Source organism: Castor canadensis, chromosome 12 (assembly GCF_047511655.1).
Source record: "Castor canadensis chromosome 12, mCasCan1.hap1v2, whole genome shotgun sequence".
Taxonomy (NCBI): Eukaryota; Metazoa; Chordata; class Mammalia; order Rodentia; family Castoridae; genus Castor; species Castor canadensis.
The window spans coordinates 55,934,430-55,954,621 of record NC_133397.1 but is presented as its reverse complement, the minus strand read 5'-3'; the positions used below and the strand labels follow the sequence as shown (position 1 = coordinate 55,954,621).

The window sequence follows — 20,192 nt, the reverse complement described above, 5'->3', positions numbered from 1 at the left end:
TGGGTGAGAGGAAGGAATGTAGCATCACTAGCTGAGGGGCCACAGTTCCCAGAGCCCTCCTGGCACACTGCATGGGCAGTTGCTGAGATTTTTACTGGTCAACATTTGTGTTGGTGATTTAGATCACAGAGGATATTTCTTGATCTGTGGATGACAAAGCTGAGGAAGGAGGGCAAGTGTGTGCGTTGGGTAGTGCAAGATGGGAGGAAATGGGCAGCTGAAACAATGTCTACAGTGGAACCTGCTTCTAGATTCTAAAACCTCAAATGATACAAGTAGATGACAGAAAATCTGGCTGATGGCAGTTAGGGGATAAAGGCTGCTCACATAGTGAACTGAAGAGGCCACACTGTCACCATTAATAATAATGCAATTTTAGGCAACATTAAAAGAAAGGTCAAATAATATGAACTCCAAGCCAGTGGTAAAGCACCATCTGGTCCAGCCCAGGGAGCACATTTTTAAGTAGAATCTGGCAAACTGGACTGTGTCAGAGAAGAAGGGTGTGTGTGAATAGGAAAAGGCTCTGTGGAAGGAGGAACACGATATGGATCTTCAGATCAGGAAAAGGGATTAGGTTTATCCCAAGCAGCTTGGGAACTTGAACTCACAGGAGGAAAGTTATGGGGAGCCAGGTTGGAGTCAGTGGGGCCCACAAAGCACGTGTGTGTGTGACACCAGGAGCTGCCCCGTGAGGTCCTGAGCCCTGAGCAGATGTTCAGGTGAAGGCTGAACTGGCCACCTGTTCAGGGGGAGATGCGGGAGGGTGTGAGCAGAGGGCTGAGTTAGAGAAGGGGCTTTGGGTCTTGCCTCTGGTGGAGAGGTGCAACATTGTACAGTTCAGTTTATTAGGGTTTAGTTTCCTCAGCTGTGAGAATCAGATCCTCCATGCCTCTTAACTTTTCATAGCAAAGAGAATCTTCTGCAACTGATGCTATCCAATATGTGAGCAGCAGGACACCCTGGCCACTGGAGTGGGGCTCCTGGGAGGGGTTTGGAAAACATCTCATCTTTCAGTCCTAAAAGCCTCTTTCTTCCTTAGTATTTTAGCTTTGGGTGCTAGGGATCGAACCCAGGCACATGCACCATACTGTGAGCTACACTCCAAACTCCTCAGTTTTTTTATTCTATTGACTCCAATTTGCCATTTCATAAAATACCCTTGAGACTTAGAAAAGGTATTGATCCAAGATCTTTCCACTGGCTATTGGCAGAGCTGTTTCACACAACTTCTATCCAGTTCCATGTTTCTTCTACCTTGTCTCCCTCCTCCTACTTATGATTATGTTAGCATTTGTTCCCCCCAGGTCCCAGGAAATCCTGTACTGCCCTTAACAGAATCTTTTCCTCCTTGGGAAAGCATGAGGAAGCAATAGGCATTGCATCCCAACACAATGGTCCTGGAATTCCTTTCTCCATATCTGACTGTCTCAGTGAACCACTGTTTGTGGGGGCTGAGAGGTAAAAGCTAGGTGAGATCCAGACTTCTGGCTGCCCTGCATTTTCTGTTCTCTTCTGTATTCTACCAGAACCCATCTACTTTACGACAGCTTTCCAAGTGTTTCCCAGGCTCCTTGCAGCTACGTAGAATGCTGCAGCTAAGTTCTGGGCAATTGGTTATTACTGGAAATGTGTGTGTATCATGGAAAGTGTCCTGAACGGGAGCGAGAACCCCTTCCTCACTCTTTGTTCTGAGATGGCTGGAATGTAAGACTGAAGCCCATAAACTTAAACCACCTGTGGAGCACACGGCAGACACGTATGTAGAGAACACAGAACACAAGACGGTGAGCGCCTCAGTCTCCGAGGATCCTGGGCATTAGTCCTAGACAACTCCCCTCAGAGTGCCACGAAGGGTGAGGGAGGAAGAGAAACTCCTGCTTTGGTCACCATTACTACTTCTATCAACTCTGTCATTGGTTGCATGACAGCATTATTTAATACAATCACTAAGAAAAAGAAAGCGCTGCCAATCAAACAGACACTTCCAATTGTATCACACATTCCAATGTGTCATTGGAATTAAAAAGAAATTAAAATGTGACAATAGCATGTGCCTTATTACATGAGATAAAGTATTTTGGATTTTTGTTACTCACAGCCAAGCCTTATCCTGATTCAAGAAATATGAAGGAATGAAAAGATGACAAGTTCTAAATAAAAAAACACCATAATTGTGTAGAGGAAAGTCTCTCTAGAAGAAATGACTCATAAAAAGCATAGCAACACAACTGAGTTTGGGGAAGTTTTCTCCTATGCTTCCCACTATGGTGTGGATTAGCCTGGGGAATTACGTATGGATATTTGAACTTGGCCATGGAGTGGGATGTGACCCTGGAGGTGAGCTGGTTTTAAGGCATAAAGGACACAGCTGACCGCTAAATCTGTGTGCCACTTGGCTTACTGGCTTCTTCTTCCGCAGCTTCTTCCCCTCCTCAATTCTGTAGGGTCCTGCTTTCCTGGCTGACTTTGAGAAAGGCAGGGGGTAACTACTACTTGAAGTGGCTAAGGACCAAGACAAGAACCCAGGTTGGTGCTCACAGTCCTATCTATCAGAATCGGTTTCTGTGAAGGCTTCCTGGGATACTTAAGCCTGCTTGGCTGCAAAGTGGAGCATTTTTGGACTTCAGTACCATAGCACCAACTTTAACCTAGGACAATCCAATAATAGGTTAGGACTTGTGACTAAACAGCAAATTCCAATATGGCAAACAACAGAAATCTGGCTTATTAGAAGGGGCTTTAAGGTGAACCATCATTCTGTGAGTCGTTACAAGAGGGCCACTTGTTTTTCAACATAGCCTGTTCTCCTTTGCTGCGTCTCCAGTCCATCAGAACTCTTTTCATCAGGGCTTGCTGCAGCCATACTGGGGCTACCACTGATAGTCTACATATGTCACAAGTGTCATATCTTTAATTTTTTTTTGTTGGTGTTTTGAGATAGGTCAGTATCCTCCTGAGTGTTGAGATTACAGGCATGCACATCTTTTGTTTACTACATCAACCCTGTGAGGTAGGTAGTATCATTCTCATTCTTCAGAGCTAATAGGATTCTGGGGCTGGTGGAGTGGCTCAAGCAGTAGAGTGCCTGCCTAGCAAGCACAAGGAGCTGAGTTCCAGCCCCAGTACCATCAAAAATAAATAAATAAAATAAAATAAAACAAAAACCAAATATGCAGAGTTAGTATGATTCCAAGGCTGATTACCTCTCTCATGATAATGCAGCTAGTAAGCAGGCTCATTAAAGTGAGTATTCTGAAGGAAAGCCTCAAAAAAGACGTGGTGGGGTGGGGTAGTGTGGTGGTGGGGGATGGGCTGGATAAGCATCCAGTTGCTCCAGGCCACACTTACTTTACACTCAGGAGAGTGTTCTAGTCACCTATGGGATAACCTGGAACCAGGCACCTGTCAATGGTGGGGGTACAAGAGTTGTCCTGGAACATTCCCTTATTGGATGAGGTGGACTATTAGCTGACTGCCTGTTCCACATGAAATATGTCATGTGATTTTTTTCTGGACCCAATATCTAATGAAAATATTCCAAAATGACTTTTTAGAAATTTTCTGTTCACCTTAATCTCATGGAAAGAAAATAACTCCCTACAAATCTCCACTTCACTGCCAATATTCTGAAGAGATGGTATCATGAAATAGGAGAATTTCTTTTATGACTTCATGTTGTACACATAAAAACAAGAACTAACAGCACCGATCTAATTCTTACAGGCTAGATTCTGGTCTCAACAAACTATAAGCCCTACTAGATGACTTCTTTGGAATGAAATACATTACCTCTGAATAAAACTTCAAATCCAAATGCATCATAGTTTTCCTCAGACACCAAAGTACAAAGACACCAGGCTAAATTTCTTTTAAATTGTTTTATTTCTGTGTGAGCTAAAAGGAAATTTACACACTGAAATCTCAGAAGACCTTGGGCATGCACATTTCCCTTGCCAGAGGCTCCTTTCCATGTCTCTTTTCCATAGGAACTTCCCCGAACAGTTAAACCCATAGTTCTTACTGCATTTATAGCCGAAACCATAGCAGTCTATGATTATGCCATTTCACACTGTGCAAAATCCTCAAAAAATAGTGGTACAGCACAACAAAAAAAATCAGTAACAAGTACATTTCATTGTAAGACATTCATAAAATTTGGTCCTTCTTCAAATTAAACTGACTTAAAACAATCTGTCTAAACCCCTCCAATCAAGTTCTGATAATGATCCACACCCCATAACAAAAAAGCAATTTATGAAGTACTTTGTAAAAGGTCAAACAGCAATATGCCAGATTGAAAAGATTAAAAAAAGAGCCCAAAAATGTTAACCAAAGCCAGATCTGAAGTAAACCCATCACACACAAAATAAAATAAAAAAAAATTAAACAGAACTTTGGACCTTATTTATGATAGCAAAAGTAATTTGTTATATGGAAAATTAAAAGGACATTCAATACAACTGGAAAACACTGAAGGGGATTTCACAGACAGTGGAGATTTGAGTTTTTAATTTTCTTTTTTTATTTCAAAAGTTTTGTAAGAAGGACACCACCAGTGTATTTCACAAAGACATAAATGTATACACCCCAGCAACACAAAAAGAATAAATCTTCAAAAATGTTCATCCCCGATTATTTACATTTTTTCTAATATAAATTTAGGACTTCAGTATGTAAATAAATATACATTACTATGTATACCTTTCTAGTGCGGCTTACCAACAAAACAGCTGAACTTGAATTTTTTTTTTTTTTTTTTTTTTTAAATTAGAGCAGGTATGCTTTTGATGGTAGGGAAGGGGTGGAGGAGAAAACCAGCCTATGAAATGTCCAGTGCACCCCGTTTATCAGTCAGCCTGTTCTCGGGAACCTGTGGAAGGCATTAATGTGGCTGGGAACATCAACACCTTGGCGTGCATGAATGTCAAGTCAGGAAGGCTGGCGATCACCTGGACAGCTTCTTCACTCAAGTGCTCTTCTCTTTTTGGTTTCCTATCAACAAATGAAAAAAGCCAAGTGTGTTAATGGGACTTTGTTATAGGTCAAACAGGAGAAAATCAACTCTCCAAGTAGGCTGTCGGCAATCCTTGGGTGCTTGAGCACCTCCCCTCAGCCAGTCACTAATGGTGTAATACTTCTATGTTGTGTGCTTCCTGTGCCAGATGCCAAATCTCTATGCAGGGCAACAGTGGCCTGTGTTTGTATGTTCACTAAGGCTAGGCACATATGTACATATATTCACATGTCCATGGGATGCAGCTTATAGTTTACTAAAGGCTAGTAGCATCTACCCAGTTACGATGTTAGACTGTTACCAAAGAAATGAACAGTGCTAAAGCCCTAATACACTCTACCCATCTGGACTTCTCTGGTGGAACTACCAAAATGACCTCAACATAAGGCACTGCAAATCATTTTAAACTCAGGCTTTCTTCATCCCAGTAGAGAATTCCAGGACAGAAAGCTCTTAGCATGGCCGGGAGGCAGGCAGCAGCCTGAGGGCTGGGGGCAGGAGCCCAGGGGAGGTGATTTCTAAATCCTATAGGCCTCAAGGTCCCATCTATTTTACTAGATTGACCCCCAGTATGAGCAGTGAGTAGTTTGGGGCCTACGAGCTGGGCTATCCTCATAGGTAAGCTGTAGAAAATGCCAAAGAGCCTTAAATGTGGCTCAATCTACACATAATTGCAATCCAAATTGTACATATTTTTTCCAGGATGTTAAATACATTGGAGGAATAGTTAGAATCCTGCAGATTAATTTCAGGCCAAAGATTTTTTTGGTGAATTTGGGTCCTGAAGCTTGCTAGACAGGCGCTCTACCACCTGAGACACTGTGTCAGCCCTTTTTATGTTGGTTACTTTAAAGATAGGATCTCACTTTATGCCCAGGCTGGCCTGAACCATGATCCTCCTATATATGCTTCTTGGCATAGCTGGGATGACAGGCTCTCACTACTGCAGTCAGCCACTGGTTGAGATGGGGTCTCTTGAGCAATTTGCCTGAGCTGGCCTTGAACCTTGATCCTCCCAATCTCAGCCTCCCAAGGAGTTGGGATTATAGGAGTGAGCCACTGCTTCTAGCCCAAAGATCATTTTAATTGACTACAGAAAGTCCAATTTTCTTTTCAGATCAATCAACACAGAACTCAGTTCCAAGGTTTCTTAGAAGAATGGGATAGAAATCAACATTGTTTTTACTAAAACCTACATTTTAAATTGCACTGAAATGGTGGCAAAACTATTAAGTGGCTGTTTGTATCATTCCACAGTCAAAGCAACTACGTTACTTTCTAGTCTCAAAGTGAAAACCAGAAGTATAACAGACTAGGTCAGTCTCTCACCACGGTCCATGTTAGCATCAGGCATCATTTAATGTAGTCTAGACACAATGTTTACCTGTATTTGCAAGCTTTACAGGAAACTGGGAGAAGAGAGAAGACAGTATGACTTGAAGGATGCAAAGAGGCAAATGCAGAGCCTAGGATATTCTGTAGGACAGTCTGACTCGTGTTTTTAACAAGCTGGTATTATGAAGCAGAAAACAAGCAACAAGGATGGGGGAGAATGCTGGGTAAAAAAGGAACTTAAGAATCCTAACAGCCAAGTGCAATACCTGGATTGAGTACTGGTTTGTACAAAACAGAAAGGACACTGTTGGTGAATGTGAATGCAGCCAGGGTATTTCATAAAATGAAAACTCACTAAAACTGACAGATGCAGAACACTGACTACAATAGGTTTAATTCAGTATAGACTATAAAAAAATCTCACTTTTGATTAAAAAAGAATACACACTTATGTTGGCATGGAAGAAGACTTGAAAGAATATGCACTAAGAAGTTATGATGATCTACAGACTAAGAAGATGATACTTTAATTTTCTAACTTCCTACAATATGCCTTTCCTGATTTTAGAATAAAAAAAGGCCATTTAAAGCAGTAATAAGTAAAACCTGTCCTGGGTAAATGTCCTATGTGTGGAGTACAGTTGGGTATGGGAAAGAACAGCAAGGAAGAAGCTTTTAAGCAAAAAGTTTTTGTGCTTCAATAGATGCTGTATTAAAGAGAAGAGAGAATCCAAAGAACAGGGGAAAATATCTGAAAATTATGTATCTGATAAAGGTCTAGTATTTTTAATCAATAAAGAACTCCCCCAAATTGCATAATTAAAAAAACAGAGGAACTGAACAGGTATTTTTCCAAAGAAGAAATACAAACGATGAATAAGCAGAGGAAACCACACCCCACATCATTAGCTCCCAAGGCAAGCGCAAACTGAGATATAGTGAGATACCACTTCAAATCCACTGGGACAGCCATAACCAAAAAGTCAAAAAATATCAAGTGTTGGTAAGAATGTGGAGAACTGGAAAACTCTATGGAATCAGTGTGAAAATAAAATGGTGCCATCACTTTGGAAATGTTTGGCAGTTCCTCAGAAAGTGAGGATTATCACACGACCCAGCAAATCTACTTCCAATAGAACCGAACACATTTATCTACACAAAACTTTGTACACAAATGTTCATAGAAGCACTACTCATACTGGTAAAAAAACGTAAACTTAAGTGTTCCCCAATTAATTAATGGATAAACAAAATGGAATAGTATGCAGCTATAAAAAATTTAAATACTGACACACATTACAACAGGGCTGAATTTGAAAACAGTGCAAAGTGAAATAAGCAAGACACAAAAGGCCATGGAATGCAGGACCGCACTTATATGAGAACTGGAGTAGGCAAATCCATAGACAGAAAGCAGACTACTGGTCACTAGGCGCTGGGGAAAGGAAGGGGAGTGTTGAATAACTGGTAATGTAGAGTACTGAAAAGAGAAGCACACATTTCCTTATGTATTCAAAAGCACTTAGAAAAGAGTGCAGGATGTTTGTTCCATGTCAAACTCCCTCTACCTCAACCACTAAAGTTTTGTTGTTGTTGTTGTTGTTTTTCTCTCTCTCTTTTTGAGACAGTGTCTTGCTATATAGACCAGACTGGCTTCAAACTTGAGAACTTGGATTATATGCCTGCACCACAACCTAGGTTTTAATCACTGTTTCTTACTTACTCTACATCCCTCACAAAACTTTTTCACTGTTTTCTATGTACTGCTAATAGCTAATAAGATTTTGGTGAGTTTTGTTGTCTATGTTTTTCCAAAACAAAAAGAAAATGAAACAAAACCTTACTAAGAATGCCTTTTTCTCAGTTTAAAAAAACTTATTAGTATATATTAACTGTACAAAGTGAGGGTTTCACTGAGATATTTCTACACATGCATGAAATGTACTTTGATCATGTTCACTCCTCTGTTAATCTTTCCTATTCCTACTTCACCCAGCCTCTATTTCTTTAACTTCCTCGCAAATGTTAAAAAGGCTTCATTGTGGCCTTTTGTGTGTTGGAAATGCTTTTTGAAACCACACATGCCATTCACCTGTCTATTCTCTGTGCAATTAAGAATCAAGAATCACTCACTGAGGGCTGGAAGTGTGGTTCAGAGGTAGTGGTTGCCTAGCGTGTGCAAGGCTCTGGGTTTGATCCCCAACACTTAAAAAAAAAAAAAAACTTGGACAATTATAAGAGAATAACTCAGTGCAGCCATACACTGGCTCCGGGAGGTAAGCTACAAGTTTAGTTCGTTCTTTTAGTTCCAAATAAAAGAAAAAGGAGAATAGCTTACAGTGATAGGGTTGGGAAAGCTCCTGGGGCATGTACAGTGTGTTTCAATGATGGGTTAAAAATTAGGAGCAAGCTACAACGTGGTCTAGAGCGCCTCCTAATGGCACAAAAAAATGAATTCTCATTCCTGGGATTTCAGCACTACTATTGGTTGGTGTTAAGAAAGAAGGTGAGGAACCAGCAGGGCTGTCCCAGAAACAGGGTGGGAGGAGCCCAACAAGAAAGGCATCAGTTCCCCCCCCACCCAACACAGTACTGCAGGTTGAACTCGGCCATGTTCTTGATAGGCAGACTCTCTACCACTTCTACCATGTCACCAGCCCTTTTTTGCTTTAGGTATTTTTTGAATAGTGTCTTGCATTTTTTCCCAGGCTGGCCTGGACTCTTATATCTCTTGCATAGCTGGGATCACAGACACGTACCACCATGTCCAAATTTATTGGTTGAGATGGGGTCTCACTAACTTTTTGCCCAGGGTTGGCTGCTAACCACAATTCTCCCAATTTCCATTTCCCAGAGTAGCTGGGATTCTGGGTGTGAGCCACTGTGTCTGGTCTAGGTTTCTGTGGTTTTGAAAGTCCAATGTGCATTTGCTTCTAGTTAACATATATAGAAAAATAGATGTGTAATTAGTGCGAGAGGTTTGAATTTGAAGAAATGATTTGGAAAGGGAAAAAATTAAAAGCCTGTACGAAGTCCACAGGTGCTGTAGTTACAAGTAGGTTAAGTAGGTTCATTTACTGGGGGACTTCAGCAGTGCCAGGTTGCTCTGATGAGGGACAATGAGAGCAATGGAGAGAATCAGTAGACAGAAAGGACCTGTGTGCTACAACTCTATTCTAGGGAAAAGTGAAGGGTCTCTACAGCTGCAAAATGAGTAACAGCTGCTTCTCAAAGTCATAAATATTAATAGTAATAAGTATTTGTTGAGTGAATGGATGTAAGTACAAAATAAAGTTTAAATGGCAACATGAGCATGCAAAGCATTTATTCATAAGAAAAATTGGAAAAATGAATTAAAAAAAAAACAAACAGAATTGACTTTAAAAGGTGTGAATTTAACATGTGAATGAAAAGCTGTAACACTTCTCCCAAAGTGGGCAACCAGCCAGTAACTACTGTTCTTTACAAAGTTGATAAATTCTGATTTGGGATGCAGTACTGGTACTGTTCCTTGCACTAGAATGTTTTGGCTCATTTGGAACTGGCTTATTCTTATGGCTAACAGGTCAAAGCAACAGATTATCCCAACGCTTATTTATGTCAAGCTAAGGGTTTCCTGAATCCTAAACATATGACATTGTCTCTGGTTCCAACACAGGGAGGTAACTGCTTCTCTAAAGGCCATGTCCTTAAAGAGGCTCCCGGAGGCCTAGGAAAGGAAGGCTTCATGTTAAAAGAGTGGTTATTTTTTATTCTATCTTAGCTTAGATATGGAAAGATTAGCCTAGGTGGTATAGCAATATAAAACTGGTTGCCAAAGATATCTTCTCAGTAATTATGAAGGGAAAGGGAACTTTTCTACCATGGCTTCATCATGTCAGTACTCAATCAGAATTGTTTTCTTATCACTGGGTCTTTTCTACTAAGTTGGGGGGGGGTAGTGGAGGGGAGGAGGAGAAGGAAAGGAAAAGCAAAACCACATCTGTCAGTCCTTTCCAGTCGCTTATGAAATAACTGCTCTAATAAAGTTCATAATTAAACATACAGAAAATGAAACACTATCGACTTGCTGTTCTAGCTCGGAGTTCAAACTTGGGGTATGATCGGCACTGGCTGCTCATTTACCTGGTAGATGTGCTTGTCTTCTCTACTGTGGACATGAGTCTCGCAAACGCATCGGTCACTTTGAGGCTTGGGGTAGACATTTCCAGCTTAGAAGTTGTTAGTTCATACAACTCTGGATCCACACCTTGTAGTATAAAACAACAATCAGTGACGGTAAGCTGCGTGGCTTACTCAGTTAGTCACAATCAACAGCAATATTCTGTAAACATCTGAGCCTTTTATAACTACAAAACAACTTTACAACACTGTGATATTATGTTTATTTTAAAAATAACACATTCTACTTTTTGGAATATCTATAAAACAGGAAAAAACTTAAAACTCCAATTTGGAATACATTTATCTTTAAGTAGCAGAAGCCTTCCAAATACTTTCAAAATTTCTGCCCTCTCTAGAAAACTCCCTCAGTTTGCATTCACTTGTGATGCGAGCTGTGTTCTATAAATAGAATGTGTACGATTTGTTACGACATTCTCAATTTTTAAAGTGGCTGATTAACCTTCCTTTCCCACCTCCCCAACCATTTTTTATGCATTATTTTCTCCACAGGAAAAGATTTGAAAGTTAATAGAAAGTCTCAACTGTAGCAAATGATTTGGTTAAATATATTATGACTATTTAAGGACATGAACTATTATTAAAATTATCAAGTTATTACTAAAACTATTATTAAAGCATTACATAAATTGCCATAATATACCATTGTTCTTTCTTCAGGTAAGAAGTGGGGAGAGTAAACTCTTTCCAGAAAAAGTGAATAAAAGCACTACTTTTGGATAAAATGAAAATTCTTATCTCCAGGGTTAATTATATTTCTGTAGTCTCATATCTGAACTGGTGGCCTATAGTTCAAATATCTAGATAGAGTAGTTCAAAAGGAAGCTAAGCTAGAGGATTAGACTTAATGTAAAAGTCTACATAAAACACATTCCCCCATCAGAGTTCACTAAAATAAACAACTTACAACTTCTTATATCTGTAATATATTAAATAGTAGCGACTACAGAAAAACTACTTTAAACTCAAGCTAAACTCTGGATAATAAAGATACTCATAAAACCCATTTTCAATCCTATACTCTCCCTGGTACCATCAAATTACCTGAGCAGAAATGTTAGTAGTTTTATGGTATAACAGTAAAGTATAAAAAAGAATGTTTTACCCAGCACTTGCTAAAAAACAGTATTTTACAGCTTCTTCAATTTTCACTTCTTTCTTTTTTCCTTAATATGGGAGTCTCACTACATTGCCCAGGCTGACGCTGAACTCTTAGGTTCAAGTGATTCTCTGGCCTCAGCCAACCTGAGTAGCTGGGACTACAGGTGTGCATGTCTGTGCCTGGCTAAGTTTTATTTCTAAAGCAAGCAAGACTGGATAAAATTAAATAAATGCATATATTTATATTATCAATTTCCTTCCTTTTATGATATTTCAGGGTTTAAAAAAAATCAGGAATTGGCTTCTATTAACCAACTCTAGATGATGGGCAGATATAAACATAGACCTCAGATGTTTACAGAAATTAAACAAGCAAAAGCAACTTCCACAGTTACCAAGTCCAATAAGGAAGGAAGGCAATAGAAAATGTAGGCTGACTCTCCCAAGTTCTTAATATTTCATTAAGGTATAGTTTCAAAGTATACTTAAAATGATCTTTCTTTTTAATAAGTATATAGATTGCAGTTAAAATGTACAAAACTGTAGACGTCTGTAAAGGGATCAAAAGAACCCAAAGCACTCTTCTCTTCTGCTAAAGGTCAGGTCCCAAGTGGCCCTAGAATTTAAGTTGATATCTAATATATAAAGCAGAATAAACTGCAAAGTGCTAGCATCGTCTTAGTCTTATAAAATAGTGGTTGATGGCAACAGCAAAATCACCCCTTTCTAGGTCCAGATGACCACTCCCTGCACATCCCCCTCAAACAAAACCAAAACCCACCAAAAATGACTCTAAAATCTACCACAACTATGGTTAAAAATTTTCAGAATTAAGATAATTACCTACTATGCCGTAATAATTGGAGAATAATTTTTTATGGCAGTTTTTTCTTTTTTTCAGAACCTTAATGAGGCATAGTTTAATTACATAATTAAAGCTAGCCAACTAAGTTCTATGCCAACCTCCTAAGAATCACACACAAAATAATTAACTGCAAGCTAAGACAAAATGACTTTCCCAGAAACAAGTTAGAAAAAGTGCTAGCAAGTGGTGAAATGGAATACTAAGGAAGGTGTTGATACCTGTAGTTTGATGGTAAGTTTTAACAAAACCCATTAGCAATAAAAAGAAGCCAAAGCAAATTTATTATAATCAATTTAAATAGCAGCTACGGCACACTAATGACAATACTGAACAGAAATATTTAAAAGGTCCCAAAGTAAGGAGGACTATGTTTGACCACGCTGATTTCATGTCCATTATAGCTCTAAGCTGTGAAACTGTTTGTTCTTCACACAGCTGTGTACGCTGGACCTGATTATCAGGTCATTTCTGTACTTCTTTATGTGGCCAGGTTATTTGTGCTCCTATGGATGGTTTTTAAATGAGTTTATAATGTAAGCAAAAATTAAATCTAAATCAGTTTTTACGCATCCAAAAGAAAAAGTGACCTCATTTAAATTATAATACAGTTCATGACCAAGTGAAGCTGAGAACAAATTTAAAGTGGGAGCTTGGTAACTACTTCTCAGGACTATGTAATAAGGAAAGTGAAACTGAAGTTTTTGGCTGCTGCCTTTTACCCCCATTAATGAAATGCCAGACAACTGTAGCTCACCTAGGTCATTCCACAGATTAGTTATATTTGGAAGTTATTTAAAACTAAACTATCACCTTGAAGGTCAAAACCAGATACAGCCTGGTTTTTCATATACTTGCAAAATCTTGCAAACAGTGAAAATGAAAGCTAGGGACTTGTAAGTCAATGGCACCCCAGGTCCCAGGCTGGCCCTTAGCTGACTATGTTACTCTCCCCCTTATCCCATCCTGATTCCAAAATTTTGGAAGTGGGTACCTGAGTTATCTAATGGAATGGAATAAGCCACCAAATTCTCAGGAACAAGACTGGCTGTGAGACTGCCATAGTGGCAGAGAGAGGGGTCCTTGCTATGCGTGCTGGGCATCAGCACCTACAGTAGTACCCCAGTTGGGTAGCTGATGGTCAAAGGGCACGAACACCAGATCACCACTTGGGATGAGAGAGACTCACAAAATCAAGTGAAATGTAAACATAAAAATGCTATTATAATTTTAATCTTTTATTTAGTTAGAAAATGACAAAGTACATCAGTCCTTTGGTCAACAAACTGAACTTTCATAGGGTTGAACATTAATTTAACAGGCACTCCAGTAAGTTTTAATTTCTAGCTTTTAGTATCTTATAGCAATTATTTTCTATTAATTTTTGTTAATATTTTCCTAACAGCATACTTTCTGTTTAAGAGCTACATAAAAATAATAATATTTCTATGTGGGATTATATAACTATGTGCTAGACTCCAACATTCTGGAATCTAATTATATATTTAGTAGCAATAATAAATTAATTAAACTGCTAGAATTTGTAAAGGTTGTATTACTACAGGTACTACAATGTAAAGTCATCTTTGTGTACTAAAATAGTTTTGTGTCTCTAAACTTTATTTTTTCAAATGACTTTATAGAATATACTTTAAAAAATAAGCATATAAATTCATTTTCTATTTTCAGGGAGTGAAGAAAACCTGCCTTTAACTGTCTAAAGATACTAGGACTGTATTATCCTAGAGACAGTCAGTTTTGAATATTACATGCTAAGAAAATTTTTCTTAAAATACATTTCACATAGATCATTTGTTGTAGTGAGATACTAGAAAATAACGGATGAAAAAAGTATTAGAAAGACATTACAGAGAATACACTTTACTTGTTTCCTTGTTTATAGGAAAGTCAAGTGTAGTCATGCTTTTAGTAAATCGACTAGAATGTGGTTTAACACTCTGCTGACCTGGGATTGTGGTGCTGCTGCTAGAGCTACTGTCATCCACGGGCCCAAAGAAATCAAGGTTCAGAAGAGTGGAACCTCCACTAGCTTGAAATTCAGTGACCGTGTTGGTAGTCAGCCACACAGAAGGTAAGCCAAGGGAGGAGGGGTTATGTGTAAAAAGGGGTAAGACACACACTTGAACATGCAGGTTATCATTAGTAGTCATTACACATCTTAAAATCAACATTAAAACAATGTATACAGTATTAGGTTTTCATCACTAAGGACATTTCTAAAGTAACAATTTAATTTGATGTACATTTTCTCATGTACAATGTAAAGAATGTAACACTTAGGTTTTAGTTAGTTCAGTTCTTTCAACCAAAACTGAAAGCCATACCAGAAAGACCAAGGGGAAAGCGTACCGTTAAAGGGAAACAATACTTTAATCTCAGCTCAACATTAAATCACCTTACATGCCCAATCTTTCATGTTAGTAATGCTGGTTTCTAATTAATGATTTTTTAAAAAATGACAAAGCTGTCAGTTTCAGAACACACACCAATACATTAACTTAGTTTAAAATAGAATAAGGAATGTCATAATGGCCCTACCCTGATATGCAAGTTGTACTGTTCCCCTTTAACTCTGCAACAGTAATCAGAAATAGTATACATTTTTAAAGTTGTTTGTTAATAAAAAGCATGATGATTTGACTGAAGACACCAGACAACAGCAAAAGGTTCATCCAGGCTTTCCTTCAGCACTGTGTTATTCAATTGGATGCTTTCAGATATCCTAGGACCCCAGCTATAAGGCAAAGCTAATAGTGTTTTAGACAATGGCAAAGATAACTGGCACTGAGATGATGATGACAAGTATTGTAGTCATGGCTAAACAATTTAAGGAGCACAGGAGTAGGAGCACTCATATCTCAGGGTCCACTGAAAACCTGTGGTATAAATGCTAGAAACTAACATTGTGTGTCATTTTAAAGACCCTATGTTACTACACTAAGTTACTCCTTCAGAATTTTCTTTTAAAGCCACAAGCAAAACCAATGCTCTCTGGAACTGCCTTACTAGCATCTGGAGGTAAGTTTTAGAAAAGAATCAAGAAAATCATTCATTTTTCATTTGCATATAAGTGTTCTATAAAATATTATTAAATCTGAAAACTACTTTGAGTCAATAAATATGGATCTATGTGCACATTTTTTTGATTAAATAATTGTGCTTTGAAGCAGTCTCTAGCCACAAGACTTTGCATCCAGAAAAACTACAGATGCAAAATAAAACTATAAAACCAAATTCAAATAAATTAGTCTTAGCTAAAATATCATTTAAACTATCTAGATTTTTGTAAAAAATAAAGCTTACTCTTGACTTAAAGAAACTAAAACTTTACCTTGCTCTTACTACTTATATTTGGACATTAATATTGATAATAGTAATGGCTGGTTTCTTGAGCAATTACCATTCAGAAAGAAAGCCTGAATTTCCAAAGGTAGTAAGAAGTTATGTTCAAACAAAAAAGGAAATCAGCAGAGAGAAGTTTGTCTGAACTTTGTAGCTTTCTTAACTCTAGCTCTGGTGCTAGAGGCTCTACGAAGAGACGTACCATCTAAAGGGTTAGTAAGGCCACTGCTACTCCAGTCAAACTGGACGGGTGGTAGAGACTCCTAGAGTTGAAAACCAAAAAATCAAAATTAATCAGTACAGGTTGTAGCAATGCAAAGAATCCTTTAAAAAATAAATTATAAAAAAAACTATTACAGCAAAACCATTAGGGAACAAAGTACCCACAGACAAAACTGGGACAACTTACAATTCCAGAAGGTTACTTGCAAATATTAGCACAAACCAAAATTGCAAAATTTATGCACAGTACAGTTTACTGACATTAAAAAGTTGCATATGAGAAACAATTATCTTTATATTTCAAACAAATTTATGGACTAATTCTATGTCAAGATTTCAATCTAGCCTCTAATCATGATTTAAACTATTAGCTTGATTATAAGAAAAATATTTTAAAAATTTTACTTTTTTCCCAAAGAGTATTAAATTTAAAGAGGACCAGCCATTTAAAACTTAACAGATAAAATATAATGCAGTAGAAAAAGAACCATACTGAAAGCGAGATTTGAGTTGTTCAAGACAGCATTACCACTAAGTAATTAGTTACATTATCTTGTAATAATTAATTTGGTCTCCTACATACAAAATGACAAGGTTCAAAGTCCAAGGTTTCTTGTTTTTTACAATGTTCTAGATTTCAAATGAAATTATAAGCCAATAAATGGGATGTAGATATTTTAAAGAGCTGACTTCAGATAATTAATGAATTAATTAATTTTCTGCTTTATTTGAGACAGGGTCTGTGTTGCAGAGGTGGCCTCAAACCTGTGATCCTCTTGCCCCAGTTGCCCGAGTAGTTACAGGTGTACAGCACCATACCTCACTAGATATTTATTGTAGTCAGGTTCTCTGGCTTAGAAATTACTTACAATTAGATATCAGAATTTTTGTTTTATTTTGTTTTTTTTATTTTGAGGCAGGTTCTTGCCATGTAAGCCCAGGTTGGTCTTGAACTCATTCGTGATCCTCCTGTACTGGCCTCTGGAATGCTGGGATTTACAGATATGTACAACCATGCTAGGTCAGAATTTTTTTTAAATAATGCACTAGAAAGAATCCTCAGCACTGCTATGACTAATACAGGTTTTAAAATTTTGCTAACTGCAAACACATCAGGTTAAAATAAACAAGTGGTAAATATAAAATGGATTGCGGTACAGAAAATTTTTCAAATGTTCAAATGAGTAGTCACTTCATTTTATAGTCTTCTGAGGAAAAACTGTTCTGTTTTTTGTTTTGGGGACAGTGTTGACAACACTTATGGAAATGACCTTTTATTAGACTTTTAAAGTCAACATGTTGCTGCCTTTTTATTTATTTTTGGTACTGTTTACCACTATGCTTTACTGTAAGGTGGGCAGGTATTAATTTGGGAAAGACACAGGTCCCTGTAGTATAGGAGCGTGAACTGGTTATTCTGGGAAGTCTAATTCTATGATATTATAATGCAATTGTTTTGATATAACTGGGATACCAATGACAGGCAAATTAAGATTTAATGTATAGCATATATAGTATATATTAATACATATAAGACACAAATCAACATTTAGTGGAAATGAAGGAGATGAACTTCAGGTCCAACCTGGAGGTGAGGAAGAAAGTATAAACCAAGTAAAATGCTAACATTAGGAATACCAGGGAGAAAGACGGTGGGGAGGAGGGAGTGTGATTATTTAGGGAGTTCTTTGCGTGGCCAAAAAGAGTTCTATTGATTGTTGGGGTGGTTACCTAAATCTACCCTTGTGATGAAGTAATATCACACTCTTTGTTCTTAGACTGTGCAATAATTATGTAAGATGTAAGCCATGGGAGACATGGTGAAGAGTACACAGAACTTCTCTGTACTATCTTTGTAACATTCTGTAAATCTGTAATTATTTCACATTAAGTTAAAAATAATGTTTGGGAAAACCTATAGTTTATAGTCTATCTGAAGATTTAGAAAAAAAATTTTTTTTAGCTGATCTCAAAACAAACACAAAGCTTTAAGCATCCTACTAGATTATTCCACTTTTGGAGAAGTGAGACCTTAATTTTATTCAACAATGACTAGATGGACAAAACGTAGGCTGATGCAATAACAAAATTTCTGAACAAACTGAACAAGTTCTTTGATTAATATGTTCTACCTAAATAATGTTAAGTAGCTGGGTGCTTAAAAATATTTCAGTGGTTTAACTGGTATTTTAAATTCCCATACAGGAGCATGGCATTTTTAAGGACATAACCAAAATTATAATAATGAAATGCTACATGAATTTACATTTAGTGGAAATGAGAAGATGAAAAACAGAATACCTAAAGAAAAATAAAGGTTAACTAATGACAGTCACAGTAAGGCAACTCAAAGAGAAAGCACTGGAATGAAGCATTTTGAAACAGCTTTAAGCAATGTCCTATGAATGGTTATGGCAGAGACAACACTAAGGAAGTAAGATCATAACAAAAAGAATGAACATAGGAAGACTAGAGAAAGTGGATTTGACTCTAATCCTAGCTGTATCATGATGTATGATTCTGGGTAAATCATTTAGCTTTCACAAATATGTTTTTTTTATTGAAAAAGCATGGTACAAGATAATCATTTTTTGTTCTAGCTTTAAAATTCTGATTCACAAATAAAATGGTCATACCAAGTAGCCTAAGAGAGAAAGTTGCTAGAGGTGACTAGATGCATAGCTGCTAATCATAGTTGACTCTCCTGCAGTGAATGAAGTGTGGCTTAGTATTGATCTTACTGAGAGGGGAATCAGTAATGGTATCGTAAATAATAGTGTGACTTTGACATTCAGTACACAAAGATTAAAAAACAACCACAAAGGTATTACTGTCATTTATTATACTCGAGCTATCTTTTCAGGTAAAAGTAGCTTAGAAAAAAATTACCATAAACTTTTTTTTTTTTTTTTGAGATAGTTGTTATGTAGCCCAGGCTAGCCTCAAACTTGAGATTTTTCTGTGCCCTTCTCCCAAGTGCTGGGATTGCAAGCCTGAACCACCACACTCAGCTAGTAAACTTTTTAACTCCTTAATAAGAGATGGAATGGTTACAAGATTGACAAATACAAGCCAATCTGGGAACAAAACAAAAAAACCAACTCAAAGGGTACTCAGACTGTGACAGAACAGATAGACCCAAAAGCATGCAATCATCCTAAGACTTATACAACTGTGATAAAAGTTACTGTTTAATGATACTAAAAATCAAAACATAGACAGTACATGTGGCATATTTTTTTGGAAAAAGAAGGAAAAATGAGGTATAATTTGCTAAGCTTGTAGCACTATAGGCTATGAGCATTTCATTTGAAAAATGTGACTTTTGGGAAGATGTAACAGTGTTACTGTGGGGTCAAATATTAAAATGAAAATTATATATGGCATGCCAAAGACAAGAGGTAAGAAATATCACTTTGTATAAAGAGAATCTTTACAATGCATTTCAAGTATCTGTTAACTATTTTAACCTGAATCAGAGGTATGGAGCTAAACAATGATCATATAATTCAGTGATAGAGGTCAGGCATCTCAGCAGAAAATTCTAAATTAACGTACATGTTCTTCATTAGGTCATCTAGAATATGCTTTAGTTAAGTGTAAATTAACTTATATAAGATAAGCATAATATAAATGCTTATTATACTTCACATAAGCATAAAGTATGACTAGACTGAAACAAATAAAATCAAATCAACTAGGGGCAAAAATGACAGAAAATAACTTACTCCAATAAAATAAGCAATAGTTTATGGGGTTGAACATGTGGAAGTAGTAGGATGGTAGAGGAAGCAAGCAAAACTAGCAACAAATGTCTTAGTAAGATAGCTGCACTTTCAGTAAATGAACCATGTAGATAGTTTCTTAATACCTAACCAATAGGAATAATAATTTCAATCAAGGTAGAAGTAGAGATGTGCTATGGTAGAGAGAATTTTGGAATATACATAGATAGGGCAGACTTATGAGAACAGATGATAGCCAGAGGGCATTACCAGGGTAATGAAATGAAGGTAACTAAAGACAGATTCTACCTACCAAGGTGTTTTGCCCAAGCCACCTTGTCTGCTTCCCAACTATCAATGAAGCCAGACATTGTACGTATCAGTC

The 20,192-nt window shown here is 37.4% G+C and overlaps 1 protein-coding gene across 4 annotated transcripts in view; it reads right to left on the bottom strand.

The window, feature by feature from the left end:
• Positions 1–3,862: 3,862 nt before the first annotated feature.
• The window catches only part of Aftph (aftiphilin), a 72,719-nt gene continuing 56,389 nt past the window's right edge, over positions 3,863–20,192 (bottom strand). For 3 of the 4 annotated variants that reach the window (XM_020161691.2, XM_020161690.2, XM_074049853.1), the window contains exons 7-10: positions 16,063–16,123; positions 14,464–14,547; positions 10,478–10,601; positions 3,863–4,995 (exon numbers count right to left, since the gene is read on the bottom strand). In XM_020161691.2, coding sequence (XP_020017280.1) covers positions 4,851–4,995; positions 10,478–10,601; positions 14,464–14,547; positions 16,063–16,123 — 414 coding nt within the window. In that variant the 3' untranslated portion in view covers positions 3,863–4,850. The remainder of the gene's footprint in view (positions 4,996–10,477; positions 10,602–14,463; positions 14,548–16,062; positions 16,124–20,192) is intronic. The other variant, XM_020161692.2, reaches the window with a different exon arrangement.